This window comes from Culex pipiens, chromosome 3 (assembly GCF_016801865.2).
Source record: "Culex pipiens pallens isolate TS chromosome 3, TS_CPP_V2, whole genome shotgun sequence".
Classification (NCBI taxonomy): Eukaryota; Metazoa; Arthropoda; class Insecta; order Diptera; family Culicidae; genus Culex; species Culex pipiens.
In genome coordinates this window covers 8,869,269-8,886,371 of record NC_068939.1, presented here as the reverse complement: position 1 = coordinate 8,886,371, position 17,103 = coordinate 8,869,269, and the positions used below count along the sequence as shown (strand labels likewise).

Genomic DNA, 17,103 nt, shown 5'->3' with positions numbered 1-17,103 from the left:
TGAACTGAATAGACCGAAAACACACGAAAATCTAACAATCAGGCATATGTTTGGTTTAAAGATGTAAATCACTCGAATCTACCAATAAACACAAAATTAATCAACACTCTTGCCCACCTTTGAACTTGTCAATGTGCGCGTAGTGCACCTGCAGCACGATGTACTTGATCGGCGAGTCCTTGCCCACCTTGAAGCCAACGTTCTCGGGCAGCTCCAGCTTCGGGGCGTCCCGTGCCCACGCGTATATGATCTGCGAGGACGAGCCGGTGCCGCAGGGGCTGCCCACTTCCTCCTTGCCGTCCGGGTCGCTCTTGGCCATCTCGCCGCAGTTCCTTATGGTGGGTGAAATTGGAGGAGGGGGAAATGAAAGGTCAGTTTTTTAATTGGCAATCTCTCTATAGTAACTGTTGGCTGATGTGGAGACTGTCAATCAGTGTCCAATCGGGATGAATTTGTGCAGAAATGATTGAAAATGTCTTAATTCTAGATTTGAAAAAAGGTTAAATACCATGCGTCACCATCAACTAAACAAATTCGATGGAGACGCGTGGTAATTCATTTGTTGAAAATATTCAGTTATCCCCAAATGAACTCACCACACTGCCGATTCCGAGCCCGGTGCTCCACATCCGTACAGCAGCATATGGTGCGCCGTGGCCATCGTGGCGTTTGGCTCGAAGCCCACTGCGAGAAAAAAAGCACGAAAAAAGACACCATAAAAATTGGGGATAATTCGATAAAAAATCAATTTCAACCTGCTGAAAGCGTGGGCAGCACTCGGCCCACGTGCTTTTTGTACTCCGGATAAATTGATCCAAATGAGATTAAAATTAAGCCGCACTCACTTACCTATGTAGTAACTTTTGGTGTAGTCCACCTTGACGGGGGTGCACAGGTAAAGCTCGGGCTGTAATGAAAAAGTGAGGAGAGAAAAAAGGTAAATTTAATAAAATTATAACACGATGACACTTTACAGAAAAGTGGAAGCGACGGATTGCGCTTTCAAAAAGGTTTTGCAACTGTTGCGATAAAACGATTTCCAAAAATAGCACTCGAGCGTGATTCCAAGAAGATGAAAACGGAATCAGACTGCGTGTTTGAATGAATTTCAGCTTAACCCTCAATCGTCCAATTAATTTAAAACTATTTAATTTGAACTTTTCTCGCTGAAATTTCAACTGTCGACAAATTTCATGGAGACGCATGGTCAACTAAAAGAAAAGCAAATCATCTTGCTCTCAACTATTCAAAATATGTTTCCCACCCACAAAATCCTGCAGAGAGGGTTACATCTTCCGCTTAAAAAAACACAGCCTCACCACCACACCCCCCGCGCCGGGATCTGACGAGGGAAAATTCTATTATTATCATACGCAAAAGCTCACCAAGTTTACCCATTCCCATGGAAAAAAAGAAAAAAACAAAAAAGACGAATGTTTTTGCCCAGCTCCCTTTCTGCTCCGACGTCATCATTTTCCGCATTTTCCAAGACGAGTATGATAGCGGTGGTGGTTTTGGTCTCGACGACGTCGACGTCCTTGCTGGATTTTACACCGTAAAAACATTGACAGATTTTGTGTCAAAAATGTAAAAATATGTAAATTTACATCGTTTTACATGTAAAACCACATATTCCAAATAAATTGAGTAAAATTACATCCAAAAAGGTGTAATTATATTTTTGAACTGTGTACTTTATATTTTATTTTAAAAAAGAGAAAGAAGTGCGCGCCGCTTTGAATATTAATTCCTAAGAAAGCACACGCAAAAAAAGTGCGTTGGCGTGGGAAAAATGGGTGAGTTATTGGCCTGGTCGGGAGGTTGGAAAATGAAAAGAAGATTGTAACTTTGTTTTTTAGCCGCACAGCGCGCCGCTTTTGAGTGGCTATTTTTGCTTCCTGATGTTGCGAGGTCTTGGATCAGGATATGGTTGGCGGGTAACGCTGCGCTAGTGATTACGCATAATAACTCCGCATCATTGAAATTCGCTTGACGGAGGCTGAAAATAGCTTTCAGTCTAAAATTAGTTTTGTTATGATTTTTTTCCAAGAACATGACAGGAAAAACTTAAAAAATGAGACTTTGAATGCATTCTTTTTTAAAAGTTCTTATGAACAATTTTTTGGCTACTGTGCAAACAAAAATGGTACGTGAATATACGAAAATCGTATCTTTTGAAGGAATTTTCTGAACGGTTTGGTGTCTTCAGCAAAGTTGTAGGTATTGGTTAAGTCTTGGTCTTGCTTTTGGCGATTTTTTTATATTTTTTTTTACAGACAATCAGTTTCCCAAAGTTCATATTTTTATTTTTGAATTTTTATTATATGTTTCAGGGGAAAAAGAAACGTAACTTTTGAATCAAAAATTTTGAAACAGGGTTCAAATTTTTGAAAAATAGAAATTTTAGTCAATTTTTTTTAATTTCCTAAAAAAATCAAATTGAACATTTGACTTTTTTTTAAATTATAGTCTCGATTAAAAATTAGAAAAGTATTTTTTTTTCAAGAGATCAGACAATTTTAGAAATGTTTCATTTTTTAACATTGAAAATAGTTTCTGAGATACTAGAATATAAAAAGCAATGTCTTTCAGGCAATTTTATTGAAAATTCTCTTAACTTCTCATTTTTTTCAGGATTCGACAATTATGAACACTATTTTCAAAAATCGAAATTTTTTAATTTTTCTGTTAAAATTAAACTTTAAATGGCTATATATTGAAAACGGTGCACTTTATCAAAAAAAAAAATGATTTTTTTTCTTAAAATTTCTATTATTCTAAAAATCATAACTCGGCGGCAAATTTTTTATCCGTACTTTTTTATCATTCAAAGGTTGCGGTTTGTTGTCCCCAAAAACATATAAAAAATTAAAAAAAAATGGTTTTTGGGAAATTGATTGTTTTTAGAAAAATTGTACAAGAGAGCACAGAGGCATAGAGATGTGTTTGTAAAATATCAACCCTTTGCTGTCCTATTTTCCTTTGATTTTTTTCGTTTTCACAAGATAAGTAGAGGTTATAAGTTGAAAAAAAATTGGAAAAGGCACATAAATTATTGAGCCCAAAATTTTAAAAAAGTGAGTTCTACCTTCCAACGCTTTTTTAAATTTAGAAAAGTTTTTTGGCAATTTTTTAGGTTGAACCCGTCCGTTGAGACACGTGGTTTGATTGCCAAGGGTTGAGTTCTTAAAAAGTTTGAAAAAACTTGTTATGTGTTTTAATTTATGTTTTTTTTCATTCCTATACAATTTTTGTTCCTTTTTCGGACTCCATTGATCAGGCAACAGGTTTCATTCCTATACAATTTTTGTTCCTTTTTCGGACTCCATTGATCAGGCAACAGGTTGCTCAAATTCAGCCCATTAAAGAAAAGACTTTGTACAAAACTGTTTGAACTCATTGAACGTTCCACCAAAGTTTCTATACACAGAAAAAAAAACACAAAATCTGTCATCATTTCCTGATGAATATTACCATATTTTTTTTTCTGTGTAACTATTTGTATGATTTTTTATGTTAAAAATGAATCATTCTCAAAATTGTCCTAAATTTATCTTATTTTTCAAAAATCTAGACAAAAAAAATCTGTCATTAATGTGTGGAAAATTAAGAAAAAAAAAACAAGAACAATTTTAATTCTTAACCCTGTAATGGCCATGTTAATTTTTTTTTGTGTTTTATTTTTTTATCTATGCATTTAGAAGGACATAATATTGAGCAAGTTTATTGTACAAAAAAAAACTGTACTTGCCTTAATTTTTTTTAAATTAGCTTTGCGGACTTTGTGACAAAAATTATTGCTTGACAGCTCGTTCCGAGGGGACCATACTTGATCCAGGGTAAAATCTAGAGTTTTTTTTTTAAAAGATCCTACAACATATTGTCTTTCATATGTTAATTGGACCTGTTAAAAAAAAACTCCAGAAATGTTATCTTGTCAATTATTTTTTTTGCATTAAAAAAAGCGATAAGAAATCAAGTCAGATATACTTTTTAAGTGTGTTTTTTTCCCTTGAACGTAAAAATAAAAAAATAGCGTTCTAGAACCCTTTTATTATCTTTTGCCTAATTGCTGTTTTATTTAAATATATTTTTTGAATTCATTTTCGACTGGCGTATTTTTTTTATTATAACATAATCTGGCACTTAACAGACATTACTACAATACTTATTTTGACTTAACTCTCTAAAACACAGCCCGCTTCTTAACGGGCTTCTACTTTAAAATTCACCGACAATCTATTTAAATCAATTTTGAATCTTCAAAAACAAAAAAATGGGTTTGATGAGTTTACTTGATTTTTTATGACTATGTCTATGCTAAAAAGTATTTTTCTGGGTTCAACTACACAGCAAAAAAATGTTCAATTTTGGAATGTTGAAAATTTGGTAGGTTGAATATTACCGCTTTTTTGCGTAATATTACTTAAAAAATGTTTAAAAGTGTGAACCTGATGAATATTCACCAGAAACTGATGAAATTAATTATTTTCTGATTAAATATTACACATTTTTTTGACACAAAATCTGTCACCATTTCCTGATGAATATTACCATATTTTTTTCTGTGATGGTTGTGTTTTGTACTACATAATATCTCCATCTTCTAATGGCTAAATAAGTTAGCACTTAGTTTTGTCATGTACCAAAACGAAAAAATTAATAAAAATTGACCGGAAAATGATGAAAACCCATGCAAGATAAATGCTTATAAAAATACTTAAAAATGAATGAAGAAAAAAAATAAAGTTTTCCGTAAAGCAAAAGTTACTCGAAATAAAGTACAGGAGGTCTCGGGAAAAATTCATTAAAAAAAAACCAGGCAGTAAAGGGTTAAATAAAATTAAAAAAAAAACGTTGCTTAATCCACCTTAAAGTGGTTGGTGCCTTCCCCGCATTCATGTTATATTTAGGTTGTATTTACAAATTAATTTAAGAGTTTTTTTTATTATTTTTTTATTTTTTTTTCATTTATTTTTTATAATTATTGATTTTACTTGAACAGCAATTTTCAATTCTTTTTTATACCAACTCTCCAAAATAAAGGAGAAAAGTCTCATGAGTTATATATTTCAGTAAAAAGTTTTTGTCGAGACAAAATGATGTATTCAGCAACATAATTAATACAGACTTTTTCCAGAAGAGACGCAGACACTGCTTAAGCAATGTGGCAACCGGGCGATACGCATGCAAGGGGGTGTGGCTGCCAATCCCCCGCGTGGTCAGACCAAAATCCCTACGCATGCTGCGCGACTCTCGCGCGTAAGCAAAAAGACCCGGCCTTTGAGGTTATGCAAAAATCACCCTTTTTTGTAGCTACAAAAAAACTTTTTCTTGGCATAACTTTAAAAGTACTTCACTAAATAGAATAAAATTTAATAGGGTCTTAGGGGACCCCAAAACGAACAGAATAAGGCGGATCCGGCCAAATTCGGTTCAGCCAGTTCAGAGATTATCGTGTGGAAAAAAATCATGTCTACACACACCCCCACAGACATTTCGACGGTAACATTTCAAAAGGCATCATGTACAATAAGCTACCTCTCCACCAAAAATGAGCAAAAGTTACTTCAGTAAAGTCTGTTTAATCATGATTTTAAATAAAGTAACATAAACAAAATCTCTGCCATCAGCAGTCCCTGTTTGTATAGCCCTGTCAACCTGTCAAATAAAAGACTACATGAACCTCGTGACGAAAAAAAAGCATCATGAAAAAAGCGCTATGTACATTCGGCGAAGAAAAACGAATCATAACAAAGCGTCCTCCTGAATGACAGCAGGGTGATATAGACGTTGGTGATTTCAAAATACGTTATGTTTGTTTTTCTCAAATAAAATTACGGAATTAATGTTTTATTGAATATGGATGATCAAGTATCAATAAAAGCAACGTTTTTCATCGTTTGTTATCATTAGAACATCTTATTTTGCTTTTATATTAAAATGGGAATTGAAAATGGATGCTCAACATTCAAATGCGTTTTTCTCAAAACGCATGGTTTGTACATGATGCTTTTTGAAATGTTGGCATCGATTTGTTCAGAATTTGATTCTGAGTCGATAGGTATACGTGAAGGTATATCTAGGACAGGGGTGACCAAAGCAAGGCCCGCGGGCCAAACGTGGCCCGCGAGGTAATTTTTTGTGGCCCGCGGACCCATTTTGGATGATCATGTGAAATGGCCCTTTGACGCATCTCTAAGGTGAAGCTGTTGATCATTTTCAAAGAAAATTGATCATCACTCTCAAATGCTCTGTATTGAATTCAATTTTATGAATTTCTGCACCAAAATGAATCAGCATGTGCCGGTTGTTGCCTTCTTGAAGCTAAATCTAAATCAAGTGTATTTCAAAATGTATATAGGGTTGTGCTACAATCACTGACGTCCTAGTTGGCAATCATTGATTAATGACGATTTCCATAACTTTGCAAGGATAATCGTTACCAAAAGGAATCAGCATGTGTAGGGCACTATTCTTAACAACTTGTTGAAGGAATTTTGTCAAAATATTGAAAGCGACGCAAAATTTATATCTTTAAACGAAAAATCATGGCAATGATGGAAGTCTTCACGTTAAGTGATTTTATAATTCCTGGAAATTAAGGTTAAGTTTATGCCTATTTTAACACGTTTCGTGACAGGTTCAAATGTGGTTAAAAAGAGTAGATTATGTCAAAATTTTCATCAAATATTTATTGAAATTTTATTAAAATTGGAGGAATAATTTTCGAAAAAATCCTTAAGCAAATATTTATAATTAAGATTGCACAAAATTTCAAAAATAAATTACACACTTTTACAAAGTTTTTGTCACTCCTTATAAAATATATTTATAAAATAAATAAAAAATATAAATTTAAATACAACTTTAAAATGAATATTCTCCAATTTACGATTTCTCCAATCGTAATTTCACAAATATAACGAAAGTTGCAATGAAAAGCAGATGAATAATGTTTATGTTGGTACTTTTTTTCTGATTTTAATAAAAAAAATCCAATTGAATGGAGACTTTTTTGTACAAAACTGTTTATTATTTTTGTTTTCTAATATTTTGGTTTTAGTTTTATAGATTTAAATTAAAAAAAATATTTTTTTCTCATGTGGCCCGCAAGCTCATGCGAGCTTTAAATTTGGCCCGCCATTCAAAAACTTTGAGCACCCCTGATCTAGGAGGTGTATTTAAGAAGTTCATTTTTCGAGTGATTTTATAGCCTTGCCTCAGTGTGGTGAGGAAGGCAAAAAACAGTTAAAAAACAATTTAAATTGATTCCAAAAACACATTAGAAAACCATTGACATAATCAAACTCAAGATTTATAGAATTTTTTGAGGATTAAACTTTTCTAATGATTTTTGGAATTTTAAAATTGGTTTAAAAATGGGCTGAACAAAAGCTAAACAACAACCGCAAATATATCTCCCAACTCTAGGCAAAGTTTACTAGATGAATGAAGCTCCAAACTTTTCTAAATGATGATTTATTTCTCAACGCAAGATTTCGCATGATGAAAAGCTTTCACGTCAAAAAACTTTGCAAGAACCAAATTTCCTCTCGACGACGACGACGTCGCTGCCCGCCAACAAGGTGTGCATTATTATTATTTCGTTTCGCACAATTTGCAAAGTTTGCCGGAAGACAAATTGGATCAAACGTTCCGTCGTGTTCACTAATCTACATAATTTTATCGCGCCATTCCCTAATGACGTCATTTCTCGTCAGTTTTCGAAAGTGCTTCTTCTTCTGCTTTTTTTTCGGGAAGCTCCATGGCCATTATTACCGACAATATGTTTGAAGCTGCCTTTTTGTATTGGATGGGGTTTTCCCCTCCGAATAAAAAGCACTGCATAACGATAAGACAACATTCATTTATTACCGGTGGTCTCTGCGGGGGCAGGGAAAGCAACAAAAACCTGTTGTTTGTTCTTGCTTGTCAGGTGGGTGCGTGAGGGTGGAAAAATGACACAGACAAACAAACGGGTGCTTTTTTTTGTGTCGTCCTCCTGGGAAAGCTTACAAAATCAATCAAAGTGGCTCTCTTGTGCACACGCTTGCTGCATTCATTGTCCACTCCCACGTGCGGTCGTCGTTATTTGATCAAAACATTATTTTTCCTAGAACGCCCCCAATGAGGAGGGGGGAAAAGGCTGTTTTTCAAGTTCACTGCCAATCAATAGCATTTGATTGTCGAGAGCCGGGAAAAAACAAACAACAGCTCTCGCGTTCCCTTTGAAATGTCACAACTCAATCATTATAGAGGGAACGAAAAGGGGGGGAAAATGTAATTGAATCAACCGAGATAAGGGCCAATCATTTGGGATCGGGTGAAAATTCAATATTTGCTTTATTTCCGATAATTTTGAACTCATTTGTTCCACTTCATTTGATGAAAAGGTCGCCGGGAACGAAAAGCATAATGTCAAAGCTCAAGGTCCAATTTGTACCATAAAATGGAGCGACTCCCACCTCGTGGACAAGTTTTCCCGGCCGTGTGTTTTGTGGGTAGTTGTGTTGTTATTGGCTCGTGATAAAGCGAAAAGTCAGAACTTTGTGGACGTCGACAACTTCCTCGCAGGTGGTTTGGTTTGGAGAGCGGAGAAAATTATTAGTTTGAGAGTGTTTTTAATTTATTGCCTACCATGGAAAACAATGAAATAAGATCGGTATTTATAAGCTTCCTTTTTTATGTATGTTCTCCATTGTTTAAAAAAGGATGGAAATTTCAAAGAAAAATGTTAAAGTGAATAAAAAGAGTTGGGAAATTCGCCATCACTTCGGCTAAGTAAATTTTGAAAAATTCAAATTCAACAGCTTAAACATTATCCGAAGTTTCGATCATCCAAAGTTTGTTTATCGGAAGTTAATCCTTCCATTCTTCCAATTCCAGAGTTATTTTTCACGTGTTTTGAAATTAAGGTCCCCGTGAAATTTGCAATTTTTGAGCGTCAAAAATCACTAAGCCTACTTATTGGGCAATCAACTATTAAAATTTGACTAAAATGGGGTCGCAGAACTCGAATTTCATTTTCAATGAAATAATATTAAAAAAATGTGAAAAAAATGTTTTTTTGTTCTTGATTCCAAAAAACATGTTTTTTCACATTTTTTAAATTTTATTTCATTGAAAATGAAATTTGAGTTCTGCGAGTTCGAGTTCCAAATTTCACGGAACTTTCGCGGAATGTGAAAAATAACTCTGGTATTTTTATATTAAAATAACAGAAACTACTTTTTATGCTTTGTTATACATGATTTTTCAATAAAATAAAAAAAGTTCCCTTAATTTGAACGTGACACAAAAAAAAAACATTTTCTAATTTCCAAAAAGAGTTTCCATATGGTTTATGAATGGGCTCTATATATATTTTGAAACGAAATGTAGGGCATGTGTATTCTTATTTATATATTCTTATTCATATATTCTGCTTTTTTGATTACTTGACTAATACAGCTAAAAAGTTTACGCTGATTTGCTCTTATTTTATGTTTTTCCATTTAATTGAATTTCATATCAAGCAAGATTAAATCATTTTGTTCAGCCAAAATGATTGGAATAACTTGAATTTTCTGCGACATTTTGTCCAATAAAACGATTATTTAAGGTTTTTATCTCACTTTTCAAAAACTAAATTTAAAAATCAAAAGGCAAACATAACCACAACATAACATAAACGAAATCTTCAAATAAAAAAATGTAAAAAATGTGTGTTTTTTTTTAAATTCCACGTTACCATTTTTGCATTTATCCAAATAATAAAATTTCTTGAAAATTAAAGAGTACTCAAAAAAAAAAAACTCAAATGTTTCTAAAAGGTGATTTTAAAGATCAAATTAATATTTATTGAATCTTAAACCAAGCTTAAATTTTTTAATGACTATTAAAATGCTACTTTTCAAATCAAAATGTTATTACAACGAATGAAAACATTTCTAACTCAAGTTAGTTTCTTAAGAAAAATTTATAAACTTTTATTGATACTATATTTTCTCAAAAAATTTCTTTAATGGAATTTAATTTTACATTCAAGATTCGTTTTGATTGCTCCTCCGGTCAATGAAATATTGACTCAGATAAAGATAACTGTTTCTACTAAATGTTTCTTTTACATGAATGTTAGCTTCAAATTGATTTGATTGGCTAACCCTACCAATAGCCCCAAAATGCATTTTTCTAAATGTATTTCATCATCACCATCATTCATAATTTTTTGTTCATTTTGAATAAAATTTTAATTGAACATTTACAAGCTTATTTTTTTAAGTTTTTGAACCTCAGATCTTAAAAGCAAATTGAGTATTGAGCTATTTCTTCGATATTAGCCGATTTCGTGAATTATTTAGGTCAAATTTTGTGGAGGCCTTGCATATGACCAAAACAGAAAAAAATATGGTAATATTCATCAGGGAATTGTGACAAATTTTGTGTCAAGAAGTATTATATCAGGTGAATTTTCATCAGTTTCTGATGAAGTTTTATCAAGTATTTCGAATTTTTCAAATTGAAGACTAACATATTGAAGAGGAGGTATTTTAGGCCCCTTTTTAAATGTTAGTCTTGAACTTAAAATGTTCTATATATTTGCTTTCAGAGTTGAAAATGTCTGTAAATGACTTTTGGTTGCAAATTTGATTTTAAATAAAAAACTGATGTCAAATAATTTTTAGTGACATTTCTATTTTTTTTTAAACATAAATAAATATGAAATTTGTATATTTTGTCAAGAGCAAGAGAATACATGTTTTATAACATGTTCTCAATTTCAACCATGTTGTTTTGGTTTGGAATTCAATGATTATTAATCAAAATTATGTTTTAAAATTTGCATTCCTTTAACAAGGTATTAATGCTCGGAAAAAAAACTTCGATGTAAATCAAATTGTAAACCAAGAACCTTCTCTTTAAAAGGGGCCAATTAAAATAAAATATCCCAAGTACCACACTTTGTTCGCCAAAAGATTTCCGAACTTGTTGTTGAACTCATTTACTATGTTTTCCCAACGTCCCTGAGAACTCTTGAACGCTGGAAAAAGCGCACGTTTTTCTGTTGTTGAACATCTCTTAACCCGTCAGAAATGTGCGTGGTCTAATTAAATATTACCAGCGCACGTCCTACTTGCATAGAGAACGTTTGTTAAACATGCCATAAGAACTCTTGACTATAAGATTCTGAATCGGGTTGGATAACGTCGTTAGAACCGTTTAACAACATTTTGCCTTTAAGATTCAGAAGGGAGTTAGGCAAACGTTTTAATAACCGTTCAAGAACATATCGTGGCAGACAAGAATGTTTAACAGTCTTTTCATAAAATACGTCCAAGCTTAAAAGTTTTTTTTTCTTAATTTAATCCTTTATTTGTGAGTAATGTCGCTTAACAATACATTAATTACTAGTTTTTTGTAATTTATTAGTTTGGACAGGGATGCGTCATTTATGAATAATAATAAAATGAATGATGGATAATACAAAATTATCAACCATAAAAAATCATTAAATTTCCTAATTATGCCTTTGGGGATTTTTTTTTTCAATTATGTTTGATTGCTAATTAACTTCGCTTGCTACTACTACTTTGCTACTGCTGCTGGTTCCCGGTGCTGCATTTTCAGTTTTCCTTTTTGATGAAGAATCCTCAGGGCAAGTATCGAACCCAAGATCACTCCAAATGTCAAGTCCGGGCGCGCGTCTGCTTCTTTCCACGAGGGGTTATGTTGGATGAGCAGGCCTAAACATCAATAAGAAGTCTGCGGTCATCTAGGTTTTACCAAGTTCACTAACAGTTTGCCAAAACTTCTTTTTAACATAAGCTGTTTCTATTTTTTGAACTATCTGAGCTTGTTTTGTCAACATGTTCTTGCTCGGTTTTTAAAACACGAACGCTTACTACACATAAACAACTCGTTTACGCGAAATTCCAGCCGAAGCCAAAGGTCAAATCTACTATGTTATCATGATTAGCAAACTGAAATGGAACATCATGTCTGCAAATGTCATTTTGCTTTTCGAGTTCTACAAGCATGTTCCATTTGAGTCAGAATAAACTTCAAAATGAACTATTCGTAATCTGTTGCTAGATCTGGCATTTGTGTTACACAACCATGTTGAACAATGGTTTTTTTTATCAAAATGAGAACAATTGACAAAATTTTATGACACTTGTTCAATAATTAACGTATAAACACGCTTGTGCAGCAATTGTTCAACAAAAAAATAAAAAGCGATGTTTTACTTGCTACTTGGGATGAATGAAATTAGCTACACATTTCTGAAAGTGCATTATCCTATGTTGTTAATTTTTTTATGTTTAGTCTATTTGGACTCAATTTAAAATGTTTTGAACAGTCGATTCAAGGAAAAAACATTTTTAGCAATATTCTGTTTTGAAAAACTTGAAATATTATTATGATTATTGTTGGAGTTTTTTGTTCGTTTATTTGAGGAAACTTTAACCTTTTCCTTTTAATTAACCGTTTAATTAGGATTTTAATGCTTTTTAATACGATTAAATACATTTGTGTATTCCGTGTATTGTACGATTAGTTCCTAACTGGACTCGGTCGTTGGAAACGACCGTCGAAATAGGCGGCGGGTCAGATGCGGGCATAACAATGTCAAAACCTCTCCACCCTCACTTCGACTCACCCTCCAACTGCAACTTTGTTGACAAACAAACGCAGCACGCGGTCGCATGCTGGCGGCATCGTGCCAGAATTAGGGGTGATCATGTGGTTAAAAATAAAACTTTTTTCAAGAAAAGTAATATTTTTCGACTGAATAAAAGAAATTATTATGTCGGAGAAGTGGATAGAAATCAAATTTTTATTCAATATTTTTTCTATTAATTGAAATTTTGCACTCCATTTGGGAACCTCTATCCACGACCGTTTTCAATGACCGTGGAAGATGCCAGAATATCCAGCTACCACCTAAATCCACAATACAATCTAGATTAAATTATCCAAAGTTCTCGAAAAAAATTGTGATATTCGAATCTTCGGATAATCGAATATTGTTTTCGCTATTATATTGTTATTCCTCGAGCTAAAAAATGACCTCAAAAGTGGGTTAAAGTTATCTGGGAATTTGTGATCCAAAATAACGATAATGAAAGATCGTGAAAATGCTATTAAATGTAATTTTTTTTCCAATATTTGATTATTTGAAATTCTTTGGAATCCCTCGGATATTCGAACTCCGGATTATTTGGACTTTATTGTAGTTTTATTTTTTTTGTACAACAAAAAAGCACAATTTTGATTATAATTGAAATTGAATTGAAACGATTATCAGCTATTTCTTGAATAATTAAAATGTTCTCCTGGCAGCTGCCCAAAATCTGTGATCACTATGATACCACAAGTAATAAAACCAATTGTTTCCGTAAAAACCTATAAATACTAATTCCATTGTAGTACAGTTATTTTTAAACTGCGTTTCAGAGTACAACTGCCCGAACGTCACTCCTTTTTTTCCACGAAGCATCCTCCCACGGTCGTTATCCCCTTTTTTTACTCCAATCAACGTAACAGTGATAATCCACCACTTAGCGAAAACGAAACCAACATAGGAACCGGAACTTCCGAAATCTTGCGTAACTAGCCGTGTGACGTACGTGACGTGACGTGACGGGAATGTCTGCGTGACGCATCACTGTTTGCACTGAAAAAAAAAAATTGAGCTTTGAATTTGAGAGCTTTAAAGTTAAACATCAATCAAATTTATTTTCACTGTGTCCCAACACTTTTGTTTGAAGTTGAATGCTTTTAGTGTCCTTCCGGGCGTGAAACCCGACAAAAATACACACGCACTCGCGGCAAATGTGTTGATTGATGGTTCCGGTTGAAGTCCTTCGCGGGGTGGCGGGACGACGGGATGCTGGGGGAAAACATCATCCATCAATCCTTTTGCCAACTCGAACTGTCGACTGCCTCTCAGGGATCAATTCGGCGGAAATTTGGACAATGATGGCATTCAAAGGGATCACACGTGTTATACCTTTGCGCTGATCCTGACACGTGGCGAGTGGGAATGACGCAGGTGTTAATTGGGATTTGAAGTTTTCGGAACTTTGTCCAATTAAAGTGGTTTATTTTTTCGACGGGTTTAGATTGTTGAAAACTTTTCAAAGTTTATTTCCCCTGATAGTTCGCAATGCATCGACCTGGATCCGGATTTTAATCAGCACAGTTTGATTGACTTAATTGGAAAGTTTCTCCACACTCGAACTGAAATTTGTGAAATATAGGTCACAAAATTGCACCTCCCAAGGGGACAGATGCAGCGCGAAAAACTTGTTTTTGGCTTTGCTTCTTCGGAGAAAGGAGCTTCTAGAAAGCACAACAGATAAGAACCTGTTTTTAATTGTGCACTTCAGGTTGGAACAAGAGCTGAGATGTTGCATTTTTATTCACAAAAAATATATATTTGATATAGTTTAATTTAATTTCTACGCATTAAAAAAAAATAATAAATTTAAATAAAAATAGTCTGTTCTCTAACCCTGTTACTTTTCCAGCTTCATTTCTCCATTTTCATCTTGAATGACCCCGCTAAGTGGTAAAATAATTAACCCCGAACGCTCTCACAGACCCCCCCTGTCCGTTAGAACATGAAAGAGTGCTCTTCTCGTGGAATTTGATCCGCCCACTCGCCATAATGTGCCCAGTGGCAGCATTAACAGCCCGGCGAGCAGCATGATGTCGACAAGTATTACCAATTACACCAGAAAAGGATATCTTCGTCCGGCCTCTAACCTCCGGAGAAAATGCCGGGACACAACCAAGGCTAGGTCTTTATGGACGCCCACGCATCCGCGCAGCTTTCGCTGAGATTTCACAGACAAATCGATTAAAGATTTAATTTTTATTAAATTAAGCAAAAATCAATTGAAGCAGAAAGCTACAAAACATTCAGAAAATTTTGAACGATTGTTTACAATTTTGCACGAAAAAAAAATCCCGCAAATTTCACCTCTATTTGTCTGTGCTTTACTATTCTACTTGAGAACATTATGTTTGTTGCCAAGCTGGAAAGTTACTCACCGACTGTCACGGGAAGTGAATCGAGATTGTTATCATTCTGGGGAGAGCTTTTATTTGCCTACTGTTCCGATTCACCCTCGTTAACGGTCCTTCCCAACAAATGCTGGTTATCATCATCGCTGGTGCTTCCCCGAACGAATTGTAAGCCCGTCTAGATTGCCTCGCGTTACGTTACATTATCATCATCCTCGTCATTTGAGTTCTGCGTGCTTGATTTTTTCCAGGAATAAGAATATCAATTTAAAAATCACCTCAATTCTCGTAAAAGTCCAAATTATTTTTTTCAAACATTTTTGAAATATTTCAACTCAGATGGGCACACCGTGTCGCAACCATTATGCTCACCCACGCGCCACCACTCTCAGACCTTCCGGGTGGATTTCACTTTGTCCCTACGCTGTCCTGGGTTCGGGATTTGTTTCCTGGGAGCATTCAAAAATGCTTTCTCTTCTTCCTTTTTTTGTCCATCTCTGCGAGGAATTGCTAAATGTGAGTAAAATTTGTTTGACACCCACGTATGGAACTTTTAGATATATTTTTGTTTGCTTTCCTGTGAGTATTCCAATTCAGTTATGCTGAGAGAGTTTTGTGCAAGTTGATATTCGCCGGAAATCGTCTCGTAACTTGCGGTCTTTTTATGCAGAGAAATCAGGAGGAAAGTGAATTTGAATAAATCATCTCAAACTAAGAGCCATTGAAAAAAAAAATGTTTAAAATTTAAACCGTTCGTTGCTTTATAATTTGTTTACGAACAAATACTTATTTTGTGTCCAAATAGTTTTTTCTTAATATAGGTTGTATAAACACTAACAAAGAGGTTTTTACTAGAATTTTACTAGCAACCAGACATTTTCCTAGAAAAAAATGACTAGAAATTGCACTTTTTAATTTTTAAGGGGAGAATTTCGATTCAAATTATAAATTAAGTCAAATCCGGCCATTCAATAATCAGTTGGCAAAGAATTTGTATTCAAAAAACCTCAAAATAGAAGTATAAGTTTAATCAACTGAAAATAACTTGAAATGCATTTACCTGCGTTAAAAAATATATTTAGCATGTTTGGACTTGAATATATTTTGTATTTTACAGCACTGCAAATTTTTTTTCGCGAAAATAAAAATCGCCAAATCTGACGGCTCTTATCCAACATTTTGCAGGGTGCCTTCGAAATATTTCGTAAGGGTTCGGAGCGACGTTTATTTGAAGATTTTTTTTCTATTTTACAGGATATTTCTTCAGAAAAGTCGCAAAAACCGATGAATTAAATTTCTTATCAATATGCCTTGGAAGATTTTAAATTTGACCAATATTTGAACTCCAACAAAAAGTTTCCGAACCAAATTTACCAGATAAAGCTGGAAATCTTCTAAATTACATCAAAATCAAAGCTGAATGAAACAAGACGACCGTAAATAAACCTTTTTTTTGTAGAATTTGTTATGAAAACACATGGATTTTTTCATTATTTCCCAATCACATTTTTTTTCAATTCTCTGTCAGATTTCACAATGACATTTGAATTTTTTATCTTAAGTTTGTTCTACGAAACACACCGTGCAATATTTTGAAAAGGGACCATCCCTAAACCACGTAGAAACTATTTTGAAATCTCAGGTGATTTATGGATGGTCCCAAACAAATGAATTGCAAAACATCTCGGCTGATGTAAAATGCATGGCATATCTAGAGTGTCGTGTTCAGCAATTTATGGTCCGATTTACAATGTTAAACTATGAAACATTCGTGAAATTTTCCGATCTTTTCGAAAACAATATTTTCATTTTTTTTTAAATCAAGACTAACATTTCAAAAGGGCATACTATTGAATGTTTAGGCCTTGTGAAATGTTAGTCTTGATTTAAAAAAATATTATAAAATATTGTTTTCGAAAAGATCGGAAAATTTTACGAATGTTTCATATTTCAACATTGTAAATCGGACCATTAGTTGCTGAGATATCCACATTAGAAAATGGTGGGTTGTTTGGGTAAGACTTAGAAACAACACAAATTGGGCAAACATGGGCACTAATTTGCGACTATTTTCAAAAAAAGTTACCT

General features: G+C 33.8%; 1 protein-coding gene across 1 annotated transcript in view; it reads right to left on the bottom strand.

Annotated features, from left to right (window-relative positions):
• LOC120427083 (peptidylglycine alpha-hydroxylating monooxygenase) overlaps positions 1-17,103 on the bottom strand; it is a 41,699-nt gene that overhangs the window by 6,772 nt on the left and 17,824 nt on the right. The window contains exons 2-4 of the mRNA XM_039591928.2: positions 850-907; positions 597-684; positions 118-332 (exon numbers count right to left, since the gene is read on the bottom strand). Coding sequence (XP_039447862.1) covers positions 118-332; positions 597-684; positions 850-907 — 361 coding nt within the window. The remainder of the gene's footprint in view (positions 1-117; positions 333-596; positions 685-849; positions 908-17,103) is intronic.